This window comes from Cryptotermes secundus, unplaced genomic scaffold (assembly GCF_002891405.2).
Source record: "Cryptotermes secundus unplaced genomic scaffold, Csec_1.0 scaffold330, whole genome shotgun sequence".
Lineage (NCBI taxonomy): Eukaryota > Metazoa > Arthropoda > Insecta > Blattodea > Kalotermitidae > Cryptotermes > Cryptotermes secundus.
In genome coordinates this window covers 2,262,207-2,286,707 of record NW_019734317.1, presented here as the reverse complement: position 1 = coordinate 2,286,707, position 24,501 = coordinate 2,262,207, and the positions used below count along the sequence as shown (strand labels likewise).

Genomic DNA, 24,501 nt, shown 5'->3' with positions numbered 1-24,501 from the left:
GCCGTAGAGCCGTAGAGTGCAAAACGCTAATGTAGTCAGTTGCGGTCAGTTGTGTAGACCGCGTTGACAGCACCTTTGAGTGGAAATTAATAAAAACACGCCGTGCCGGCTTCGTCCCGATCGGTCTTGTCCTGTCTTGGACCACGGAAGTGGAAGACAAGGAAGGAGAGTGAGAAGAGGTGATGTGTTGTTGAATATAGTTCGAGTGATACGGAGTGAATGATTAAAATATTTTGTAACATATGAGAATATTTATTAACAAACAGTACTGTTCATGTAATTTGCCCGATAGCACTTTCCTGTTGACCAAATGATGGAACGCTTTAGAGGTTAGTACACTCAGAAGGAAGTCCTGAGTTTGAGGTTATAGCGGTTACTATGAAAAGTACTGTAGTCTGGCACGTAACGTTGCGAGTAGCACAAATGGGGAAGAAGATGAATGCATATAGGAGATTGGTGGGAAAGTCAGAAGGAAAGTGCCCACTAGGAAGACCAAGATGTAGGTGGGCGAATAATATTAAAATGGATCTTAGAGAGGTAGGATGGGGTAGTATGGACTGGACTGATCTTGCTGAGGATAGGGACCAGTGGAGGGCCCTTGTCAACACAGTAGTGAATTCTTGAGTAGTTGTACAATTGGCGGCTTCTCAAGAAGGCTCAGTTCCAAGAAGTTAGTTAGTTAGTGTTGAATGATATGACTAATGATCTGAGGTAAAAGGAAAAGTAAAACTGTCCTTATAACAACCCATGGAGGCCCATAGGTTTGTGAGATGTTGAGGCTCCAACATTTTGTAGATAATAGGGCTGCAGATAGTGGTGAGGTAATAGCCTTACGTGCCAGCCGCCCTGTATCCCCAGGAAGATTCCTGGTACTCATTTTTGTTAGAGACTGAGTCAGCCCCAGGCCATAATGCAGCAGGAAGGTAGGTCAAATGAAAAATCAAATGACCTCATTAGAAATCGAACCTGTCACCTTCCATCATGTAGCATAGTGCCTCAACCAACTATGCTACTTCATGCACCCCCAGTAATTTGAGGTCATTCTTTAATTGGAATCACTTCTTAAAACTTGGGGCCAGTTGTCTGTAACACAGACTTTCTTCTGCCTTATGAAGCAAAATTGTACTTCACATAGCTCAAGTGGAGTATATGATGGAGCACGTTTCTTTGTCATGTGGTTCTTTACCTGTTAAATTATAGTAATGAAACTTTTCTTGCCAACTTTGTTCCTGAATAACCCTATTGTTCAGTTGTCCTGAAAGTATTGCTTAGAGCATATAAACCCCTTGTTTTATATATGGAAGAAAACAGATAGAGGATATAAAATAACCAATTGCTGAGGAGAATATTTGGTTGTAAGGGAGACTAAGTGGGGCACACAGTAGTGTAGTTGGTTGAGGCACTGTGCTACAAGCTGGAAGGTGGTGGATTTGAATTCAGATGAGGTCATTGGATTTTTCAGTTGACCTAACCTTTCCAGCCACAACATAGCACTGGGGTCGACTCAGCCTCTTAACAGAAATGAGTACCAGGAATCTTTCTGGGAAGGAAAGGGTGGCCGGTACATAAGACTGTTTTTAGAATGTGGGCTTGGACTTCTCAAGAGATAAATGAGGCTCTAGTATGTGCTGTCTTCAATGTTCAAACTCTGCTTGGATAAGTTAAAACAATACTTGCAACTTCCTTCTATTAGGGAAGAGTAGTTTGATGAATGTCACACTGCCTTCTGCAGGTGTGAATATGGTAAATATTAGCCCCCCCCCATGCCCAAATCTAGTTCTGTATAGTGCAGTTAGTTTTGCAGCAACAAATTGTTACTTGCAACAAATGGATATAAAAGCAAAAAATATTCAGAGTAGCAGAGTGTACATTTGGAAGATTTGGGTGCTCCAGAATGGCATACACATTCCATTCTTGTTTGGCGGGGTTCAGATAATAAGGTTTGATTTTTTCTTCTCTGGATTTTGAACTTCCTGCACTGATATTTGTTGACAATCCAAGGTTACATTACACTGAAACTCACCACATTTGGGAAGGAATTTATAGTGAAGATATTGCCTTTGCCTGGTTGGCATCTAATTTTGCCAGCATTTTGATTATTCACTGCATATCTTGCTTCTCCATTTTCTTTTAATAACACTCGATGTACTTGTGAATTCAACAATTCCTCTTAAATTGAGGCGTGTTTCAGTTCATAAGCACTTCTGACACCAAATTGTCACGTGTTGGGTATATGTCACGCGACAAATAACTTCACATCGTATTGAATATAGCGAATTTATTGCACTTGCTCTCACAATTACACAATTCACAATTTCCCAACTACTGCCATCGGCAGTATTACAAATACTTCTCCTGTTTCCATTCACTCCAGCAAATGCTAGACTGCAACTGACTCGGCGACTTCACGATCCACACTGTGTCACTCCTGATCACACATTTTCTGGTCACATACTGCTCAGCTGGCTTTTTATACCGTTCCATGTTGCCTGTGTCAACAGCGGTGTCCCATGTTACGTCACCGTGGGGAGGGGGCAGAGTGTTAACTGGCCTGTTACTGTAGCAGCGGCAGCACTCCAATGCTGTTACGTCACCGCTAGCGTGGGGGGGGGGGTCCTGCATAGCGCAAATATGTCACAGTATTCTAAAAGAAATTACCAGTTGTTATTAGTATGTTATGTGGCTTGATGAACAGATAGAAAATTTCAATTATCTTCAGAACCATTGGGACCTAAAGGCATATCCGGCTCTTTGTATGCCTGTGTTTAGCTCAGGGTCCTGTTTCACTGTCACTTTTAAAAAATTCATATCGTGATGAATCCACATCAATTTCTCATCCATCTGAAATAATTTAAAATGACTAACACAGATCACAATGTAAGATCTCTTACAAGCAATCTCCTGCAAACGTTCTCATGTCATCAGATGCAGTGTCAGAATCTGCTTCATTCTTATTATTCATTATTAATTACTAATAATTACTCATAATAGAAATGTAGTATTTGCATGTTGAACAGTGCTAATATCAAAGTCAATTATGAACCAATTAAATCCTCTTCATGTAACACTTCCCTAAGGTCTAGGAAGACATTCCAGATTTTTCCAATGGCTGCCTTTAAAGAGATTTCTTCACATACCTTTTGTATGGATTTCTTGTCCCTTCCAAGTCACATATTCAGACCAATATAATCTACTTTATTTAACTGTCTCTGTATGTATATATATATATATTTTTTTGTGATTTATTTTATGATGCTGTCAATACATAGACTATACAATGTCAGAGGGTAGGATGAATAGTGAATAATGAATTGGAAAGGATTTAGAAGGAAGTTGTGATGGCCTAGTCAAGGTACTTTATGGACATTTGTCCAGAGGGACTGAAGTAAATAACAATCTGTCAGTATAGTAGGTGTCCTAGCCAAGATTCAATCTGAGCACCTCCAAAATAGAACCTTGTAAAGTAACATCCTTCATTCCCCACTTCCTTAATTTAACAGGTACAGCTATGTTGTAGATCAGAAAAAGTGAACGGAATAGTCAGCATGTGAGGAGACAGTTAAGTTCTTTTGATGCTTACTATCATTTTGGATTTAAACACTTAAATTGCTTGTGAGTCTTTGATACCACACATACCTAGTTTAGAATTATGCCTAACCAAACATACTTATTTGTCATGCCAATTTTAAAATCTTAAGTTGCATTTCTTTGACCTTTAGCTCATACTCAGATTTTGGAAACCCCACAGATATGGATTATAACCTTGAAACTGAAAATATTTCTGTTAAGATCCTGTTTCATGTTCCAGAACATTCTGAAGAACTGGGAAATAATGAAATTGATGACTTGGAAGTAATAGGTACTCAAGCCAGTGCTGATGATGATATCTTTGATGCAATCATAGGACACATTGAAGACATTTTTATGGGTAAGAATATATATATATATGTGTGTGTGGTACAGTCATTAAGTTCGTGGATTGTGGTTTTTATCGCATACACTTACACAGATTCACATCAACCCTCAAATAGTTGCCGTTGGCGGCTATGGAAGTCTGCCAACCTTATATAACTGGCGAAAACATTGCTGAAACGTATTGGCAGGAAATTCCTGTACGGCGTCTCTTGTGGCATTGACGACCTCTTCGGACGACTGAAATCTGTGACCACGTAGCTTTGCTTTCAAGCGGTGAAAGAGAAAGAAATCACATGGTGCGAGGTCAGGTGAATACGGAGAGTGTGACAAAACGGTGACCTGTTGCCTTGCCAGTTCCTCTTGGACAAGAAGAGAGTGATGTGCAGGAGCGTTGTCATGTAGCCACAGCCAATTCTTCCTATGCCAAATGATTCACTAGGGGATTTGCCTAGTTTTTGGCAGAACTTGATGTTTGCCCGTTGTTCAAATGGCCAGTCCACGAACTTATTGACTATGGTTGTATATGCTACATTTTCATTTATCTACAATTTGCTAATTTATTTATTCAAATTTAACTCTGTATATGACACAAAGAATCAGTATCACTTTGAAAAAGTGACATGATACCTAAAGGCCAAAATATTGAGTCAGAGAAGTGGTGCAGAGGTATCCATTGCTACACAACAGCTTGTTAGGTTTTTTAAGAATGCTGTGCAGAAATTAAAGAAACATCTCTAAATTTTGTTCCTAAGTCACAAAAAGAATGATTTCATCACCATACTTAAAGAAATTCATATTGTAGAATGTCTTAAGTTACTGCACGTAACTGCATGTGTTCCATTATAAGTAACAGTCTTGATTGTCAGTCATCAAATAAGCACTGAATTTTCAGCTTCTCACTGCATGACTACACTTTTGTGTTCTCATTAACCCTTTTGCTACATATTATTTTCTCACCATAAAATAATTAAAAAATAGTAAGAGTAAAAACACCAAAAAGAAAGCATCAAAAATGCATTTTCATAGCCCAGTGAATGAATTCAAGCAATACAGGAAAAGGAGATTATTTTTTGATGTGGACTAAAGGTTGATGTTGCACTACACAGTAAGGGATACTTATTTGATTTCAGTTTCACAGCAGCAGGATTAATCGCTAACAGTACTTAGGCTACAAAATGTGAATAGTGTTTTTGTTACAGAACAAAATTTCCAAGAACTGCAGAAATGTTTCATGGAAAAGCACTGGCATGAGTTTGAAGACAAAGAGGAAAACAAATTATGCTATATGGATATCTTCAAAGAATATGTAAGAATCGTTTCTATTTGTGTCCTTATATTTAAAATTCAAATTCATTGAGCTCAAATAGATGGTATCAGTTTTGGTGCATACAGTAAGAGAGTCTTCCGATCTGCAAACCAATGTTGGAAACAGTATTTTGTTGTGTATTATCCTAAATTGCTCATGTACATGTACTTCATCCTTCTTAGGTCCAGTGTCATCTGGAACACTTTATTTTCAGACATTTGTAATTACAGTTTCCCTCAAAGTAGGACTGCATTTCACTCATACAGACCTGGCAAACTTATTTTTGTGTATCCTGACATCAGCATTTCAGAAAGTGGACCAGAAGATAAGTTTGAAATAGAATAGTAACAAACATATATACCATTACTGTTCTCCTACTTGATCAAGAACCTCATTTCAGTTTTTCAGTTCCCAGACAACTGAACCATGAAATATTCACAAATTATTTATTACAGGTAATGTGACACTATTGTTGATTTTGGTTTCACATCATATTCATATACAGACTGCCCCACCACATAATACCCGGGCTTCGGGAATGTATTCTACAAGACGTTTGAAGAAAATATTCCCTATAGACAGTAGTTCTTCAAAATTATCAACTTCCATGCTTGTGTGGTATCCGTGTTCTAGTCAGATTTTTGTATTTGACTGGTGTGGTTGTTTTCCATTATGCAAAAACTTAGACAAATGCAACAGCCTTCACAGTCCATAAACGAAGCTGCTGATGCAACAGGATATGAAATGGACATCCATAAAATAATTAGAAGTTCAGTGCAGTGATACAAAGTCACAGGAATTTGAGCTGAAGGAGGTCATGCTGCAAACCCTGTTTAGTTGTAAATCTCAAGTTGGAAATAGAACAATTCAAAGGAAAACTGATTTTGAATTAATTGCTACACTACACTAGCACCTAGCTTGATACTAGTGATGAATGAAACTATCGTTCATCATTTTCTGCTTTGACTGACCTGTTGAATTTACTTCAGAAGCTCTCAACTGTGTTTTGTAGATTAACCACAAACCTAAACCCCCTTCTTATTGACTATAACTTTGTGTGATGATTTAAATGCTCCCTGTTACAGACCTTCCTGTAATATGAACCAGGGATATTTTAGAGTTATTTGCAGTAACTGTACATCTTACCCTGTCACAGCTTCATATTTCATAGTAATAATAATAATAATAATAATAATAATTGAGTGCAGGATTTGAGGTTCTCAGAGTGATGTCTATGAAGTGTACTATCTTCTTGGATGTTATACTTTGTAATCTGGTAAAAGTCTCACTGGTAAAGCTAACATTTTTTATTCAGGCCTGTACAGCATGTACCATTATTTTCCTGAAGATACCACCCACAGAGTTATATTTAGGAATATGATCCTTATAAATTACTTAAATTTAAACAAAATCATTAGAGCCATTTTTGAAAAAAATCACAATTTTGTATTTTGGGGCCCATTTTAAGAGCCCATATTTTTAGATCTGGAATGTTCAGATTCATAGGGCATCAACTTAGGATGGATAAACTCTTGAACACTGAATGTGTATAAACCCCATCAACTGTTCACACTTATTCATATTAAGGGGTCAAAATTTTGTAATTGTTTCAAGTTCACAGTACTTTATCATATAAATTATGAGAAAGTAAAATACAGATAAATCATTCTGTACAATTTAGAAAAGATTATTTGATTTCTTTCCAGATAGACATTATTGAAAAACACATTGAAACACACCTCATGATGAATATTCCAAACTTTTCAATGGAGAAGTTCATTGAACAGCTACAGTAAGTACTAAGTACTAAGCATGTAAATATGTTAAAATAGTTTAAGTGCATATGATTTGGATTGAAAAGGGCAAAGTCTGGAAAGAGCAACAGATAGCATCCATCCTTCCCCTGTCTGTATATTCAATTTACATATGATGTATGTATGTAATGTGTAACTTGAAACAGAGTGGTTCCTAGTTAACTTTTTCAAACCAAAATATTTTGTGATATTAGCAATTGTTATTTTCCATCTTCCAAAATATTTATTTGACAAAAGATTCGTAATTTACAAAGTTGTACTTGTCACAATATGTTAAGACCCTATATAGAATGGCTAGTGTTGGTAGTGTCGATGATAGGATGTCAAGATGAGAAATCCAGTAGTGATGCTCATATGAACAAGTCTCATGAAAACTGATCACTTAATGCCTATAACATTCAAGCCCTTAACAGAATCAGAATGGATATACACATGCAGCCCAATAATAAAAAACTATGCTGTGAAAAGGTGATTACATTTTATACTCAGATTCCATGTATTTCAGGACACGAAGAAGTGAACTGGATGGTGAGGTATTTGAGATACTCTTTACATTTTCAGACTTCACAGCTTTCAAGGAAATGTTCTTGGACTATAAGGCAGTAAGTAATTGCATAATGTTCTCTTGTGCTTAGTATGAAAAGTTTCCTGTAGTTACCAATAAATGATAAATGAAAGAATTTGAAATAACATACAAAGATGGGTGTATCTAAACAGTTTATTATAGAGTTGTATGACTGAAGTTACATGAGGTTTTCACAGTTGTAGAGATTCATACTGTAATATTCTTGGTTGTGGGTGTAGTCACGTGGTGGGTGGTTACCAATGATTTGGAGGAATATACTGCTACCATCAAGGTAGAAGTGCTCTTATCCAGAAGACTAAAATTAGATTGTTAAAAACAAACATACTTTCTGATTTCCATATTGTGTTCAGGAATTAGAATATAAAATTTGTACATTGCTCTCTGGAGATTCTACTCGGCACAGGTAACTAATATCTGATAATAATCAAATAAAAGGTCACTTATGTGAACACCCTGTATATAAATGTCTCTAAATAATTCTTTCTGCCATTCGATAACATCAGGGGCACACGGTAGCATGGTTGAGGCACTATGCTGCAAGTTTGAAGGACACAGGTTCAATTCCCGATGAGGTCACTGGATTTTTCAATTGACCTGATCCTTTCAGCTGTACTATGACCCTGGGGTCAACTCAACCTCCAACAGAAATGAGTACCAGGAATCTTCCTGGGGCCAAATGGTGGCTGGTGCATAAGGCTGAAAACTTTACTGCCATCTTTCAGACGATTGTCTAGAAAATGTGGGAGCCTCGATATCTCACAACCATACAGGCCTGCACGGCCTATTACAGGGATATTTTCTTATAACAGCATTGTTTATACATATAAAAAGGAAATATGTTTTATGAATGGAAGATAGACAAATTCCAAGGAAAATTTTAACATACAATCCAAGAAGATAACAGAACTTAGGGCACCCACAGTTAAGATGGAGGGGCCAATACACTCTTCAGGAGAACAGAACAGACCAAGCATGGCAGCATCCATTGTTGTTGTTGTTATTATTATTATTATTATTATTAAAAGGACCGCTTCTGTGGTCTAGTGCTTAGAATTCCTGGCTACAGATCCAGAGGTCCAGGTTCGATTCCTGGCACTACCAGATTTTCTGAGAAGTAGTGTGTCTGGAACAGGGTCCACTCAGCCTTGTAAGGATAATTGAGGAGCCATTTCACGGAAATAGCAGCTCTGGCCTTAAAAAACCGAAACTAACGGTCATGGGGATTTGTTGCGCTGACCATGTGACACCCTCTATCTGCTAAAGTTTGCACTACCTTCGCTGACAAGCATCAGTCGCTTGGTTCACTTACAGACTAAAACCATGGAGTTTTTTTTTTTGTTGTTGTTTATTATTAATAGGACTATATGGAAGAGCATGACCTTATCTTATTTATTTATTGATTTATTGAAATGGAAATGCATATTCTTCAAAGGGGCATGGAAGTTACATAGAAGTATAATATTTCACATTCTTTTGTTTTCTGTTTGTGAGATGTTAGGAATGTGCTGAACTGAATATAACTGAAAATGATCAGTTATATCAGTAAGATTGTCAGACAGTTCAGTTTCGTTACCCCAGATGCCTATTTGGAATTAACATTACAGGAAATAGACTAGAGGAGACTATTGGCTCATTGGGTGATTTTATTCATCAGATAACTGCCTGAACATATTTTCAGGTGAAAGATGGAAGAGTGGAAGATTTGAGCAAAGGCATATGCATTACTTCTGGGGGTTTACATTAGGAAAGAATAGCAGCCAGTTCTACAGCAAGAATGGATTTGCATAATAAGTTTGTAAGATTTGAGGCTTTCACGGCGGTGACTATGAAGAAAGCAGTCTTCTGCATAATAAGTTTGTTAAAATATATATATTTTGCTGCTTGCTGGTGGATAGCACATAGAATGCAATACATGCGTAGATGTTCATTAATTATAAGATCACCAAATACACATATTAGTGAAAATATCAGAGAAACCGTAGTAAATATAAAAAGTGTAATACCAAAATGATGATGTACAGACATGAAACAGAAGGTGAATACTTTATATTGCTGCATGACAAAGTTTGTAATATCAAACTATATGTGATTGTACAAATTACATCAGTGAAATGAAATATTACAGTGCATATACTACAATATCATGATCATATACATATGGTCAGTTTTTCATAGTGGTTATGTAATCTTCCATTTTCTTGAGTGCACTCCAGACTTATCTTCAGCTTTCAGAATTGCTGTCCATAACACTTTGGTTAGTTAAAGATGTTGGAAATAAATTATTCAGTTCTGTGCAAGGCTCTGATGGATGGGCTTCATTTTATTGTCATGCTTATAGTAAGATATCTTCAGCCTGAAAAAACTGAAGCATTATTGAGAATGAGAAAGCCTTCCTCCAACTAGTTGTGTACAAGTTCTGTGAAAGCTATAAGAACTGTAATTGTACTTGTTGAGAGAAGAACATAGATTGAGGGTGTCTGAAAACAGGGTGCTCAGGAGAATGTTTGGACCTAAAAAAGAATGTGACAGGAGGGTGGAGGAAACTATTTCATAATTGGTACTCATCATTAAATATTACTAGAGTGATCAAGGGGCAGGGCATGCAGCCAATAGGACAGATAAGAAATGCATTCAAACACCATCATTTGTTCTGTTAATGAATTTATCAATATGTAGTGGCTCAACAATGTACTCTGAGGCAGCGTTGCTAAAACACGCACTTCCACCATGGTAGGGTTTTAGGACTGTAGCACTGGAAGACTACTTAACCCATGAATCCCACAGTACTTTCATCTGCTGATATACTTTACCATGAAATAAAATAATCCAGAAGTCTGACTATATTTAGGATCTTCTCCCAGTGAACTCTTTAACCTTTAACGTACAGACTTTTAAATTGCCAGGAGCCCTGTACAGCCAGAATTTAAATCGCCCTATTTAATTATCATTGCAAACTTTTAGAAAAAAATGCATATTTTTGGGTTCTGTGCAACATAGAAATATGAACTAAAAAGAACCTGAAAGACAATAACATTTTCTACATATACATAAAAGAGCAAGTTTTACAAATGAAAATTAACTGCGATTATTTTGTCATGAAATGCAAAATATAATCTTTGTTATATATGTTATGAAATTCCAAAGGACTTAACTGTTGTTTTTTCTTCAACCTTGAATCATGGTGATACTGTAAATATAATCACACTATATATAATATTTTGTTCAGACTGTACGCGAGTTTGAACTGCATCACTTCACAGTTTACGATAACTCACACTCTGACGCGCGTGCCACTTCTCGAAGCAGTCCACCATACATAGCGCAATGTCACACTTTCTACAGTAGTAGAGCGTGCTTCTCTACTTCTTATTTTGAGAACAAATATGGCAATGTCTTTGTTTTCCGTTGGTTGGCCAGTATTGTGAATGTTTCACCTCCAGTCAACTCGGTTGGGCCCCAGATGAACTTGGCCTCCCCCGAGAAACGCCACTGACTGTGATATTTGCCTCATGCGATTGAAGAATCAAATCCCACACCAATATTTCGTGGAACTTTTCGTGTGTCGTTTTTCCACCACATGACTTCTATAATAGATATGCATTTAGAATAGTCATATCTAGAAGGTGGAAAAACCATTTCTTTGTCCACTTCCATATCCTCCTAGCAATGCCATAACTGTTTACCATCCTGTCAGATTTATCAACAAAGTCTATGTGTGCACTGTAGTCTTCAATTACATGGGGTTTGACAGCATGGCCAGATTCATCTCGGAAGTTGCCTTCCAATGGAGGAAGGTGCAGATTTGTCAGAACATACACATCACGCTTGTCTTTCCAACGAACAACACTTAGATGCCCCTTGACTCTTGTAACAATATCCCCTTTTTTCAATTTCATTGACTTGGGCCGAATTTCTTGTGGCATTCCACGCCTAACATTGCGAACGGTGCCACACAAATTTATTTTCCTTTCTAAAAGATCATCAAATAATGCAGGAGAACTGAAATAATTGTCCATGTAAATATTGTGTCCCAAGCTTTCTACTCTTCAAATTAGCTGGAGAACAATGCCATGTGTCGATGTAATTTCTTTTGTTGCAAGTTAACTTTGTTTGCCCAAATAAACTGTCATGTCATAAGTATACCCAAAAAAATCGCAAAGCTTGTAAATTTTTATACCAAATCTTTTGCGTTTCTTTGGAATATACTGATGAAAAATCACTCTTCCTTTGAACAACACTATGACTTCATCAACAGCAAGACATTCTGCTGGATTGTAAAGTTCACAAAATTTGTTGTTGAGATTGTCAAAAATGTTTCTAATTTTCCAGAGCCTATCATGCTCTGGGTCAAATCGATTGGGAGGAGCTTCATTATTTTCAAAATGTAGGAATCTAAAAATATGGAAGAAATGGTCTCGTACCATGGTGTTATGGTAGAATGGAGTGTAGTATTGCTCATCTCTTGACCAATAATCTTTGATGGTGTCCCGTTGATTGTGGCCCATTTGAATAATTATTGCCAAAAAGTTATAATCTATTCAATTGTAACGTCAGGCGGTTGAATAGAAGGGCCTGGAGCATCTTGGCATGCTGGGAGCATATTGGGAGCAGCTGATCTGTTGATTCCACTCGGAGGACCAGTACTAACCTTTGGCGAATCCCTGGGTCTTCTATCATGAAACCTAATTTCCGTTTCCTCTGCCTCATTGTCTGATGATGACAACATATTTGCTCGAGGTTCAGTGAACTCATTGATATCTTCTAACTCTTCATCAGATTACTCTTCCATCAATATTTCCTCCAGTTCTTCTGCATCGAGAAGTTTGGAATATTAGGCACGTTTTGGAGGTTCCATCTTGGGGAAGGTGGGGGGTTTGCAGCAAAATCGAATAAATTATGTTGATTGACAAAGACTCGCAAAATAGTGATGCAAAGTAACTGTAATAGTATGGTACAATAGGCCAGAAGTGGCAGCAGTACAAGGGACTTAGTCCCACCCCACTAGCAATAAAAAATAATAACTAATAGTAGTTGAAAAGGTGCCAGTCCGACACTGATACTGGAAGTCACAGTGACAAGATGCCTGTTACTCACAAAGTAATACTGGCTCAGTGGGTTTATACCTCTTCCGAGACACAAAATAAAAATAATATATAAAGAAATATATGACAGTCTGACACCAACTTTTTAAGTGATAAATAAATATTACACAATCCAACACTGACTTCCTAACTGATAATTCGCCACTGAAAACCAACCCTTGAATACGTCACACTTCCTTTAAAGCTCTGGAAGCACCGACAAATATTTCCTCTTCAGTTCTCAGACCAAAGCTGGGCTATATTTGGCTGACCAGGTCATAAACAGTCATATATAAACGTAAATAGTTTCAAAATCAGGACTGAGATAAACGATTTAATTGTTCAAAGCTAACAAATGAACCTCTGACATGACCTTGCATGGGTTTGTTTTGGTTTCAAACCCAATATCAAACTGTCAGCACTCCCAGAGAGTGCACGTATCCTGGGTCATATAGATGACATTCGGCCAACACAAGTTGCTGCTTGATGCATATATGTATGACATTCGTCCGTTAAAGGTTAATTCCTTGAAGTTACTGAAGTAAAAGTGAATGCAGTATCCACATCTGATGGAGTCTATCTGTGCTGAACTGTACATTTTTCTGGTGCTGTGTACTGCTGGTGATGTAAACAATATATAATGACAAATTTTTCTTTGCTTACAACCACCCATTATCAGGTGCCAAATTAGAAAAAGGACCTTATTCAATATTCAGGAAAATACATTCTATAAGATTCACATATATGGCTAATGCTCCAAAACTGCCTATTATGGAAGGAAGAAACATCAAATTCTCCATAAGCATTATCACCAGTACAGGTACAATAGGACATATGGAAGCCGATGTGCCGAGGGGACCTAATATGGACTCCACCTCACACTATGTGAAATCTTAACTATTGTAATCAGCCAATGTACAGTAAGTGACTTGTCCTATATCATGTAACAATGATCTATAGAGACGAAATAAATAAATAAATAAAATTAAAATTTACTGTCATCAATTCTGATTCTGAGTATGTGATCACACTGATAGTAGATTGGAAGACTGAAGTACATATAATATACTAAAGATGCTTACTGCAAAAGTTATTTTTATTGTTATCTTAATAAAGACATAACATCAACACAACTGGAATCACCCACATGCAAAATTCTGCTAATGCATGAAAATTTCCATCTGAACAAGTCTGCTGTTGGTATCACCAGGCATTCGATATGGAATGGTGCCTGCAAAGCTCGTGATGGCACGGGCTTTTTCACGAAAATATGCCAGTTGCTGTAACAGAAACAGTTGTAATAAACAATAATCTAGTTACTTGTAACATGTTGTGGATATCATACAATAACACAGTGCAATGCACTGTTACTCCCCAGTGAACTTCAACAGACTCTTTTGCTTCTATTACTACAGAAAGGATAAGATGATAAATGCAGGTGTGTAACATTATATCTTAACTAGAAGATACGTTATTATTGTATTGGCAGTGGAATGAACACAAATGTTTTCTTATGTAACATTAATCATAACTTTTGTGGCATACAAAAAGGTTCAGATTTAGTGAAATGTATTTATATCTGTGCTCTGCAAAGGAACCTCATCACTATACACAAGTGAGTGATTAGGCAATCATCCTCCAGTTCCTCGTTGGCTCTCTTTCGATTTTCGGATCATATATTTTGGAGCAGAATTAACTGGGGGCAGAAAGTGTGTTCAAAAATTGGGGTGCACAGCTTATTCATGATAAAGTTGGAATTGTTGCACACTCGTTCCAAGCATCACCTTAATGTTCACAACATATCTTTCTTCGANAATACGGAAATTCCCGTCATTTTTTGAACACACCTCGTATACACAGTTGTAGTGTAAGAGTGAGTGTTCATGTTCTGTTAAACACAAGTACTGCAGGCATTTTATGACCTTTCAAGATTAGTGAAAATTTTAAAATAATACAAGAGCTAGAATAAATCAGAAATTGTGCTGCTGGTAGAATTTAAATAAATAAAAGTTGTATAACAGACTGCAGAAAGAAGAAGAAAGTTGACACTACAAACACTGGTAGGCAGAAGGGCTTTATGTGGCAATAAAGTGAAATTTCCTGAAACAGAAAAAAAGCTTTCCAAATATGTAAGGAGTGGTAGTTCAGGTATGCGGTATCGGCCAAAATGTGTCAGTTAAAAGCAAAGGAACACGAGATTATTTTTTGTTGTTACAAGATTTGATTTGTGCATTAGGGGTGGAAAACCCCCCCAGCAGTAGGATGTTAGACCCTGAAAAGTATATGGCTGTAACAGAAATAAGCTAAGAACAGTGCATTTGTATTAAGAGACACTATGTATTATGTACTGTAATACTTCAATAAATTAAAATAAACTTTTTCATTTCCTAAAATATGGGGTGTACAGCTTATTTAAGAGCATAGGGTATTTGAGAGAACATGCTATATTAAAGTTTTCATTATTCCTAATATTTACAGTACAATCCAAAATGTTCCCAAGATTTTACTGATTATAATACGGTTTCTCTTTTTTATGTATATATATAGGCTGACAAGGTTAATGAGATAGCTGCTGCTTTGTCACAAATTTGTTTCTTCTATTATGCAATAAAAGATAAAGTTGTTCCCATACTTAACTAATTAAGCACCACCCCATGAAGATGTTTGGGGGTGGGGGGTGATGTATACATTAACATTTTCTTGACCTCGGCACTAGCTGGAGGTGGGTGGTCAGCTTCACCCAAGGGGAAAGAGTCCCCTGGTACCCATTGGATAGGAGGTTGAATAGACCCCAGGGCTTGTCTGGACAATATAAAAAGTAAAGCATTAAGCACCATCACATGAAGATGTTTGGGGGTGGGGGATGATGTATACATTAACATTTTCTTGACCTCGGCACTAGCTGGAGGTGGGTGGTCAGCTTCACCCAAGGGGAAAGAGTCCCCTGGTACCCATTGGATAGGAGGTTGAATAGACCCCAGGGCTTGTCTGGACAATGTAAAAAGTAAAGCTATCCCTGTAACAGGCCGTGAAGGCCCATAGGGTTGTGAGACGTTGAGGGTCCCACATTATCTACACAATCGGCTAATAGATGGCGATAAGGTTGTCAGCTTTATGTGCCGGCCACGTTTTACTCCCCAGGAAAATTATTTAATTAATTCCTGGTAATCATTTCTGTTAGAGGCTGATCCAATGACCTCATCGGGACCTAAACCCGTGACCTTCCGGCTTGTAGCATTGTGCCTCAACCAACTGCGCTACCATGGAGAAGAGAAAATTCTTGACCCTACCGGGACTTGAACTCCGGCCCCTTGGTCATCCAGCCTGTAGCCAATCTCTGTACCGGCTAAGCTATCCATGCTCTCCTCTATTATACAATACTATAATTTATTTTTTTGCACACATATATGTGCTTAGAAGGATGATTGACACTGATGTAACAGGTTTCTTAACTACAATGTCATTCATTTCGGTTAGATTTAATGTAAAATATAATACCAATACATACTTTATCTTCTAATCGTCCAGAGCTAGAAGTGTTTACATCTCCTCCCCTGCAAGAATGAGAAACATTTTAATGAAAGAGGAAAAGGGATAAATGTCATGTCAGAATTTACACTTCTACATCCAGTCATGTCAAATGATACTGCCAACATATTCATTAGAAATGTCATATCAGAATTTATACTTTTATATGCTAATTATGTCACATGATATTACCAACATATTCAAGGGAAATTGATGTTTACATTAGAGAATTAAACTTGTGTGAATATACAGAGGTTAAAGGGACTGAAAAGCATAAAGTACACACACATCACAAAATGTCTGAAAAATTTCAGGAGTTTAGTTGGTTCAGTTAGAAAAATGTTACACCACTCTCATCCTCAACAGCTGACAGCTGATCAGAAAAGACCTACAGCATGGCCTCTATATACTATCTTGTCATAAAACACGTGTTGCCTCTTTTATGCCCTCAGGATTGCCCTATATGCAAGCAGTATCCAGATTTTAACATAGTTCATCTCTTGTCCTCAGTTTCTCTTAAGAAACCAGCTTCCTTCATATATCCTTAAGGAAAGAAGAAAGAAGCAAACAAAGGTAAGGGGGATTGAGGTCTGGTGAATGGGGAGGCCAATTCTATGGTCTTCCATGATCAATTGAAAGGTATCCACAGTGGCAAATCAAGCATTCATTTACTTGTTGAACGATACAAGATGGGCACCTCTGTGTTATCAGATGTACATAGTAATCTGGAAAGAAACTGTGTCTTTCTTTTTGGCTTGATGGCTGTAAGCAAATATGTGTTGCAAAAGATGTAGGACTGATCACAGTCTATTTCCTTGACATCCATGAACAGAATGTCTAGCAGTCTCAAACAATGTAGCCATAACTTTTCCCACACATATCTCAGTCCTCAATTATTTATCAAGAAGCGGTAGCGTTTCCATTTTTTGTTTCTGTGATTTGTCTCAGGAATATGGTAATAAACTCATGTCTTATACCCTGTGGAAGGCCTTGACACATGCTTGATTATCAGGAGCATATCAGTCCATTTGCTGTGTCTTGGTGCTCTGAGGACTCAGTGGGCACACATTCTATGAAACCCTAATTTATATAACTTGATTGTTGTTCTGTGCAGGTTTGTCATGTTTCACTTTAAGAACCTAAGGCAATTTTATGCCTACTACTACTTGCATATTCACCTGTATTCTTCCTTCACACCATATCAGAAGATATTCTGCCAGCTTATTACTTCCTCGCTGTATTTTCATCAGTGGCAATGAATTTCTGTCATCGTAACATTTCTTGAAGCTGACAAGGAAGCTACTGCATATATATCTTTCTTGGACCACTGTTCCAGTAAAATGGCTTGTATAAACAACGCTCACTAGTTGGTAGAAACAAAGGGCTGTATTACAGATGATAAGGATTGCAAGCCATATATATCATGTCACTGTGGATTGATTGGTTATATGCCTTGTAAATTTACTTTATGGCGAGGCCTTGTACATTGGAAAACTGATCCTATGAAACTGTAAGCTACTAAGGAAAGAAATGCTGATAACAGAATTGCTGTGACTAGCTGAATAACTATGAATTGGACTGATCAAGAATTACCCTGTACCAAGGAGTTATCACAATTAGTGCAGCAAAATCATGATGCTTCACTGCAGTAACAAAAACCACTGAAACTGACAGTTTCTTAATGTTACACCTATGGAAAACTATCACATGAAGCAAGGTTCCCCCCTCCCCCATACTTTCAGTATCATGAATGACTCGTAAGTAGTTCCAGCTGTCTTCCCATGACTTATTACAAAAGGTTAATTAATTCTGTCCACTGTAATTGATAAAGTTCTTTTTAATCTTTTATCCTTTACATCAAACTTCCCATGACTTGTTGCACCAACTGTATTTGTAGTTTTGCTTTTGAAGATATATATGGCCAGCAGTCTGCAAAAATCCTGTTAATACTCCATCTTTGTGCTACCCTTGTCTAGGAGAAGGTTCACATTCTAAAATCTGAGAACAGCTTATAGCCTGCAAGTTTAAACCACTGAGAAATGTACATCACATGCTGTCCTCAGAATATCCTAATTTTTCCAGCAGTTTGTGTACTGTGTCACTTCACTTGTTTATGGAGGCACCGTGCAATATTTTTTCCCTCTATGTGATATATGTTTCCTTCCCCTGTGCTTCCACTGACCTTGAGTGAAGTTGCAGAATATAGCTACTCATGCGTATGTTTAAGATTTGTCTCCCATCAAAATATCTGCTTATTCTGGTTGGTGCTGAGTGCAAATTTTTGAAAAGCCCTAATTATGGCAAAGAAATGGAAGAGTCCAGACTTGAATATGAAGCTTGAAATAATACATATCATGTTTTATTAACTGTCTACACAGCATTCATAGATGGTATATTAATTATACATACTAAATGCTGTTATTTCTCACAACACGTTTTGATCAAACATTGATCACCATCAGGTGAACATTTACAAAGAAAATAAACACAGATTAATGACTTGCATACTGTATTTCATTTTATTGGAAGCTGGATCCAGTAACTTGATTACAGTTCACTTACAAAAAATTATGAATGGAATGTGGGTGAGAGTTGCAAGTGTGCAGCAAACAGTAGGCATGGCTTTTGCTTGTAGAGGACAGCACCTAATTAGCAGGTGAATGTGACCAGAAGTAATTTCCAAAAATCTTTAACTCTTCGGTTCTGATAATGCTAACATTAATGAGAATGTTGAGATATTCGTCATTGTTTTCATATTCCTTTGATAACCACTTCAAAGAAGAAATATTGGTGCACCCATATTATTATTCAAACCTTAGAGCCATACCGTATGTCACATGATGGATAGGTAGAGGACACTTTTTGGATATTATGAGTATCCGCTAGAACATGCATTTTTTTTTTGTTTCAGAATTTTATAAACTCCTGTGATAATGAGGCTACACTTTAAATGTTATGTTACAAAAGATGATAAAAGATTGTCTAAAGAACAGCTTTTATGAGAAATAGAAGAGCAGCAGGTGTACTGCATTCGTTGAGATTTTTCATACCTCACTGGCCTTGATGTTCAAATACTACAGAAACAAATATACTGACACAGCTAAAAACACTAAGAGTATCACAATTCACTGAAGCAGAAATTATTTCCTTGTTTCTTAAAAATAATTTATATTTTATGATATGTATCAACTCTTTTGTATGCAGTGTTTCTAACAGCATAAAAATACAGTACCAATATGAACTGGAATGGATTGCCTCTACACCTTACATCAGAATGCAAACAGTAGTAGTATTAATGATACTCACTTTGTCTTATTGTACTGTACATAAAGCATATTCATTGTGGCAAGCAGCACATCTGGAATGTTCCGACATATCTCCTCTCCAAGACGCTTGAAACTGTTCACTCGTTCCTCAACTTCCAATAGAGTCATGGGGATCAATTTTGTTTTTGCAATTATCTAAAACATAAAATGAGATCACAGAGCAATATTTAATAAAACTGTATTCACCATTTTGTGTCACAACATATACAGTGGAACTCCCATTTAATGTTTGTCAAGTTAAGGTTTTGACTCGTTTAACATTAAATTTCAATTATCCACAATCCCAATGTTTAATTACCTACATTTAAGGTTTTCCTCAGTTTTATGTCCATAGCTCCTAAAAGAAACTTTAAATGCAGTACATTTAGAAAGTTTGTAAACTTTACTGCAAACCATCTTTGAAGTACTTCCCTTCTGCTATTGAAATTTTTGCAAATAACAATAGCAATGATGGAAGAATTCCTGCAGTTCATTTCCTGTAACATAACTAGTGCTGCTATTGTAGCCTCTGACTGGAACCTGCATCCCTTTGTTCTTGAAAACAATAGTAATCAGCATTGGCTATTTGGATGATCAAATTATACAAGATGAGGCAGATGGAGCAGCCAAAATGCATGGAGATGAGAGATGCATCAACATTTTAATTAGTAAACAGAGAGAAAGCAACCACTTGAGATGTCTGGGTGTATATAATTATAATTAGATATTACAAATATATTTTAAAGAAAGGGGGTGTGAGGGGTTCAACTAGCTCTGGACAGGATCCAGTGGATGGCTCTTGGGCATACACCAATGAAACTTCAAGGACTCTGTTCCATGAACTTAAGACAAATATGGAGTTCATTCTGCTGCTTGATGGGTCAAGTGACATAGCTCACCTCAAGAGCTTGGTGGTACTCCTGGGCATGATACTGATCAAAGAATATAAGGAGATCTCGCAACAAGAAGAATGTTGATGCTGTGTCAGGTGAGCTATTAATCTGCTGTCCCCTGTATCGGCTTGTGATGTTGTCTGCTAGTTCCTGCAAGCGTGTGCGCAGGGATCCAGGGCGATTAACTTGATGTACCACCTGACTCATCATTGAAGTCATCAACCCCAGTACCTTTTCATGATTCTGAAATAAATATGTTAATTTTATTTCCAAGATAAAACTTGTAGCAATGTTAAATTTTTATGGATTGCAGTTTACACTAATATGATATTACTATATGAGAGAAGGTAAAATTGTTTGCATATGACTTCAGTAATGCATTACTATTAACTAGAATTCTGGTACACAAGTAATTCCTCACTTATTCTTTCATTACATTACATTAAATTTCATTACAGCACTATAGTTCTAATGAAGGGGTTAACTTACACCTGCTAGATCATATAACTTAATGGCATCTTCAAACATCCCTTTCCGTTCAGAATCCATTGCAACCTGTCCAATAATAAGCTTTGTATCCGCCTGAAAAAAAGAAACTATGTTGAATTGAATAACATTCAAGCCTGTCACTAGGCACAATTCTAAGTCAGTTCTACCCTCCTCTGATCCTCACAACTTATCGCCCTAAAATTCATCTCGATATTATCATCCCATCTTCATTTTGTCTTCAAGTGGACGTATTCAAAGACATTTCCTCACTGCAATTCTGGGTGCATTCTATACCTCCTTGTCCCATCCACTTGCTGAAACTATTGTAACCTCTTAGCTTTCACTACTGTAATAGTCTGTGTGTAAGAGAGCGAGAGAGAGATGGGGGGAGGGTTTACAGGCACTTCAGCTTATTTATGTTATTTGTGCCTATGTAAAATGCAGGTTAAAACATTCATAAAACTGACTAAATGTAAAGTAAAATCAGTGCCTTTTTAATGACTGTATGCAATGGCATGGCATACTGGCACCTTTATTGATGGTGATGTACGTGGGGGGGGGGGCCGACTACTGTCATCTATAGAAACACGTCCCTTCAGGCCCATGACTTTCTAGTGCCATACAAATTCTTTTTTTGCCAGATTCATCAATTCTATTTCTAAGATCATCCCCATACTCAGTAGAATTTGCTCTTGCATTCTGAATATGATTTATGGAAATTCAATAGGCTCTTGGCACAATGTGACACCAAATATGCAACCAATCAAACTTTCATTCTTTGTTGTTTTTTTTTTTTTGAGTTAATATTTCATGACTTTCTGAAATCACTGCTTCTTAAAATAACTAACAATAATAAATAAAAATAACAGTTTTCTTCAAGAATTTATGGCTAATGTAACATTAGCGCTTTTGTACTGAAGCACTGAAACCCAGTAATTTGAGGTGGCTATTTCAAATTCCCTCCCTTTCTTTACATTTCTTGTTCTGTTCTTTATCACTTGTATTTTATTTCTGAAATAATATTTATGAATGATTCCTTACAAAAAGTATATTTTTGTTCAGTTGGCATTTATCTCCCATCTCAGAGGTGATTCTGATGCTAATGACAGTTTTGTGCAGAAGATGTTGTAGATATATTATCAAGGATCATTTACCTAAAAAAAAAATGTGAAATTATATAGACTTTTGCATGGTACTGAGGAGGAGAAATTCTGAATGTCACACATAATGAGTACCATTATGTGATGCTTTGGTATATTGCTACTTACCACACAAAATAAAAATTAATAGAAACAGAAATATATTACACCACATTCTTGATTTACCCTTTGTTCAAAGTTATTTTCAGAACACAGCTCTATGAAATACCATTTAGATTTTTCCCAGAATTATTCCTCCTGTATCTGAGATCCCTTTTATGCCTGCCTGATAACATTTGCTGTATTTCTGGTTTCCTTTATTCTACAAACCTGTGTGCAGGGAACAATTTTTCTCTCCTAACACTGGCCATTTTTTCTCAGCAAATCCCTAAGCAGCACTTTTACTTAGCTGCCTGTGCAGTAAAGTGGTGGTGTTACTGTGAGCGAATCTGTATTAAAAATTGTAACAATACAGATAAAATGACTCAATCCTAAGAATAAAAGTAGGTAATTTAAACAAACTTGTCTACCCAGTGCCACACTGTTAAGAAACTATGATCATCCCCTCAAATGTTGTGCAACACACCACAGAGATGGCAGACTTGGCATTCTTTGTCATATCGTGGGCATTCCTGCAGGGCATATAAAATGGTAAGGAGGGCACCACACAACATACAGACAGCAGCTGGGTACCTCTCACAAGATGTCCAGTGTCCTTGTATGACGTGTGCGTGATCAATCTGAAGGCATACAAGCATGACTTCTTCCTGAAGGAGTTCAATTTCTTATTCTGTGTATGAGTCCATTCATCTTGCCAAGCCAGAAAACAGGGTGATATAGGCATGAAGAGTGCTGCCCAGAGCTCAGTCTAACAATGAACCTCCATGCAAGACAGTTATATCAGCAGCCTCACTGCTGGTCAGAACCATATGGCTAGATACCCAGCAAAAGAATCAATTTCCTTGGCTTATGCTGATTCAACACTTGATATAAAGTCTCCATAATAACCAGATGGTCTAGTATGTGTCTATGGAGACTCTTCAAAGAAGAGTGTCAGTATGATGAAGATGGCAATGCAGATGTTGCTGTCTGATGTACAAGAGAGCTCAGTTCAGCTACGTAAATGCCGTTAAAAATATGGAGGTGGTAGTAAAAAACTTGGTTTCCATACAGAAGAGCACAATCAGGCAACCTTGAACAAATGATCCCTCAGTATACACAGTCAAATAGTCAGAAAGCAGTTCCATGAGAAATTGGTGACAGGAGGTGGCAACTGTTTCACCTCTTATGTGTCTGATGAGTCAAAGGTCAGATGGGCCATATGACATGCCAAGACGGAATCCACAGAGTACTGGGAATTGATGCGACAAGACACCAAGAAGGTGGTAGGAAATGCCCACGAACTGAGAAGCTCTGGCATTCAGTGTGTACCTGTTCTGGTTTTGAAACACCACACTGTAAGAAGGGTGGGGGTGTTGAGGAGGAGATTCCTTCACAGAGAAAGTGGAGGTTCTCCGGATTTCATGTATAGACTAAAGAGATGACTGGCATGAAGGCACCAATGGTACAATGAATCTGTGTTGCGAGTAAGATCTACGATACACATCTTTGATTTTATTGTGGACCCATACACGATGTCTCCTTAGCCAAACCTTGAGCATATAAGGGCACGACAAAGTCTGGGCATTACTGTCTAGTCTCTGCAGCATGGCCATCCAGAGACAACTTTTCAAACGTTCAGTAACCACCTGCATTTATGACTGAGTCATAGCAAATGAGATTCCCACAAGAGTTTGCTGCCAAAAAGAAAGCCAAGGAACTTGAGAGCTGAAGCAACTGGCAGAATCCTGTTGTGAAGAACAGTCTGGGAGGATGATGCAGACATCCCAGTAATGTGAAGTGCGCACATTAGGTTTTTGCGGCAGGGAAGGAAAATCCATACAGCAGAGCCCAGCTGGCAGACAGACAATATATAGTGATATTTACCCAGCATTCTTTAGTAACCCTCCTCCAGAACTGTAATGAATAATGACATCAACATGTGATGTTGAGACACATGAACAAACTGCATTAACCATCTCACTGATGGTGACTACAGAGTCACATTTAAAACTAATCCATGTGGCACTCAGTTTTCTTGAAGACAGCATGCAGAAGAGACACTGCCAATATGGAAATATGTGCCAGATATTTTTCTATGCACTGTGTTGTAATTTATACTCTCCTTTCAAAGTAAGAGACCATATTTCATATCTGAACTAAACAAATGGCAAAATTATTCTTTTGTACATCTACAGTATTTTGGAATGTTGAAAGTTATCTAAATACGTGGGGCAATCCAAAAGTTTCCGAAATTTGAATTTTGCGCGCGAATGGGTATGAGTACATTCAAATACTGCTAGGTGTCTCCTCACACATCCTTCTTGATTCAGTGTGGCAAGCGGC

The 24,501-nt window shown here is 37.4% G+C and overlaps 2 protein-coding genes across 9 annotated transcripts in view; one reads left to right on the top strand and one right to left on the bottom strand.

Moving 5' to 3' along the window:
• The first annotated feature begins 241 nt into the window (after window positions 1–241).
• Window positions 242–24,501, top strand: part of LOC111868580 (ADP-ribosylation factor-like protein 2-binding protein) — a 26,099-nt gene continuing 1,839 nt past the window's right edge. Inside the window, exons 1-7 of one of the 3 annotated variants that reach the window (XM_023859363.2) lie at window positions 242–329; window positions 3,809–3,928; window positions 5,115–5,221; window positions 6,928–7,013; window positions 7,541–7,637; window positions 16,683–16,803; window positions 19,142–19,507. In XM_023859363.2, coding sequence (XP_023715131.1) covers window positions 311–329; window positions 3,809–3,928; window positions 5,115–5,221; window positions 6,928–7,013; window positions 7,541–7,637; window positions 16,683–16,778 — 525 coding nt within the window. In that variant the 5' untranslated portion in view covers window positions 242–310 and the 3' untranslated portion in view covers window positions 16,779–16,803; window positions 19,142–19,507. Of the gene's footprint in view, window positions 330–3,808; window positions 3,929–5,114; window positions 5,222–6,927; window positions 7,014–7,540; window positions 7,638–9,299; window positions 10,460–16,682; window positions 16,804–19,141; window positions 19,508–24,501 lie in introns of those variants that run through there. The other 2 variants (XM_023859364.1, XM_023859365.2) reach the window with 2 other exon arrangements.
• The window catches only part of LOC111868578 (nuclear pore complex protein Nup93), a 54,798-nt gene continuing 43,975 nt past the window's right edge, over window positions 13,679–24,501 (bottom strand). For all 6 annotated transcript variants that reach the window (XM_023859359.2, XM_023859357.1, XM_023859353.1 and 3 more), the window contains exons 13-17: window positions 20,918–21,010; window positions 20,435–20,671; window positions 19,537–19,691; window positions 16,211–16,256; window positions 13,679–13,982 (exon numbers count right to left, since the gene is read on the bottom strand). In XM_023859359.2, coding sequence (XP_023715127.1) covers window positions 13,863–13,982; window positions 16,211–16,256; window positions 19,537–19,691; window positions 20,435–20,671; window positions 20,918–21,010 — 651 coding nt within the window. In that variant the 3' untranslated portion in view covers window positions 13,679–13,862. The remainder of the gene's footprint in view (window positions 13,983–16,210; window positions 16,257–19,536; window positions 19,692–20,434; window positions 20,672–20,917; window positions 21,011–24,501) is intronic.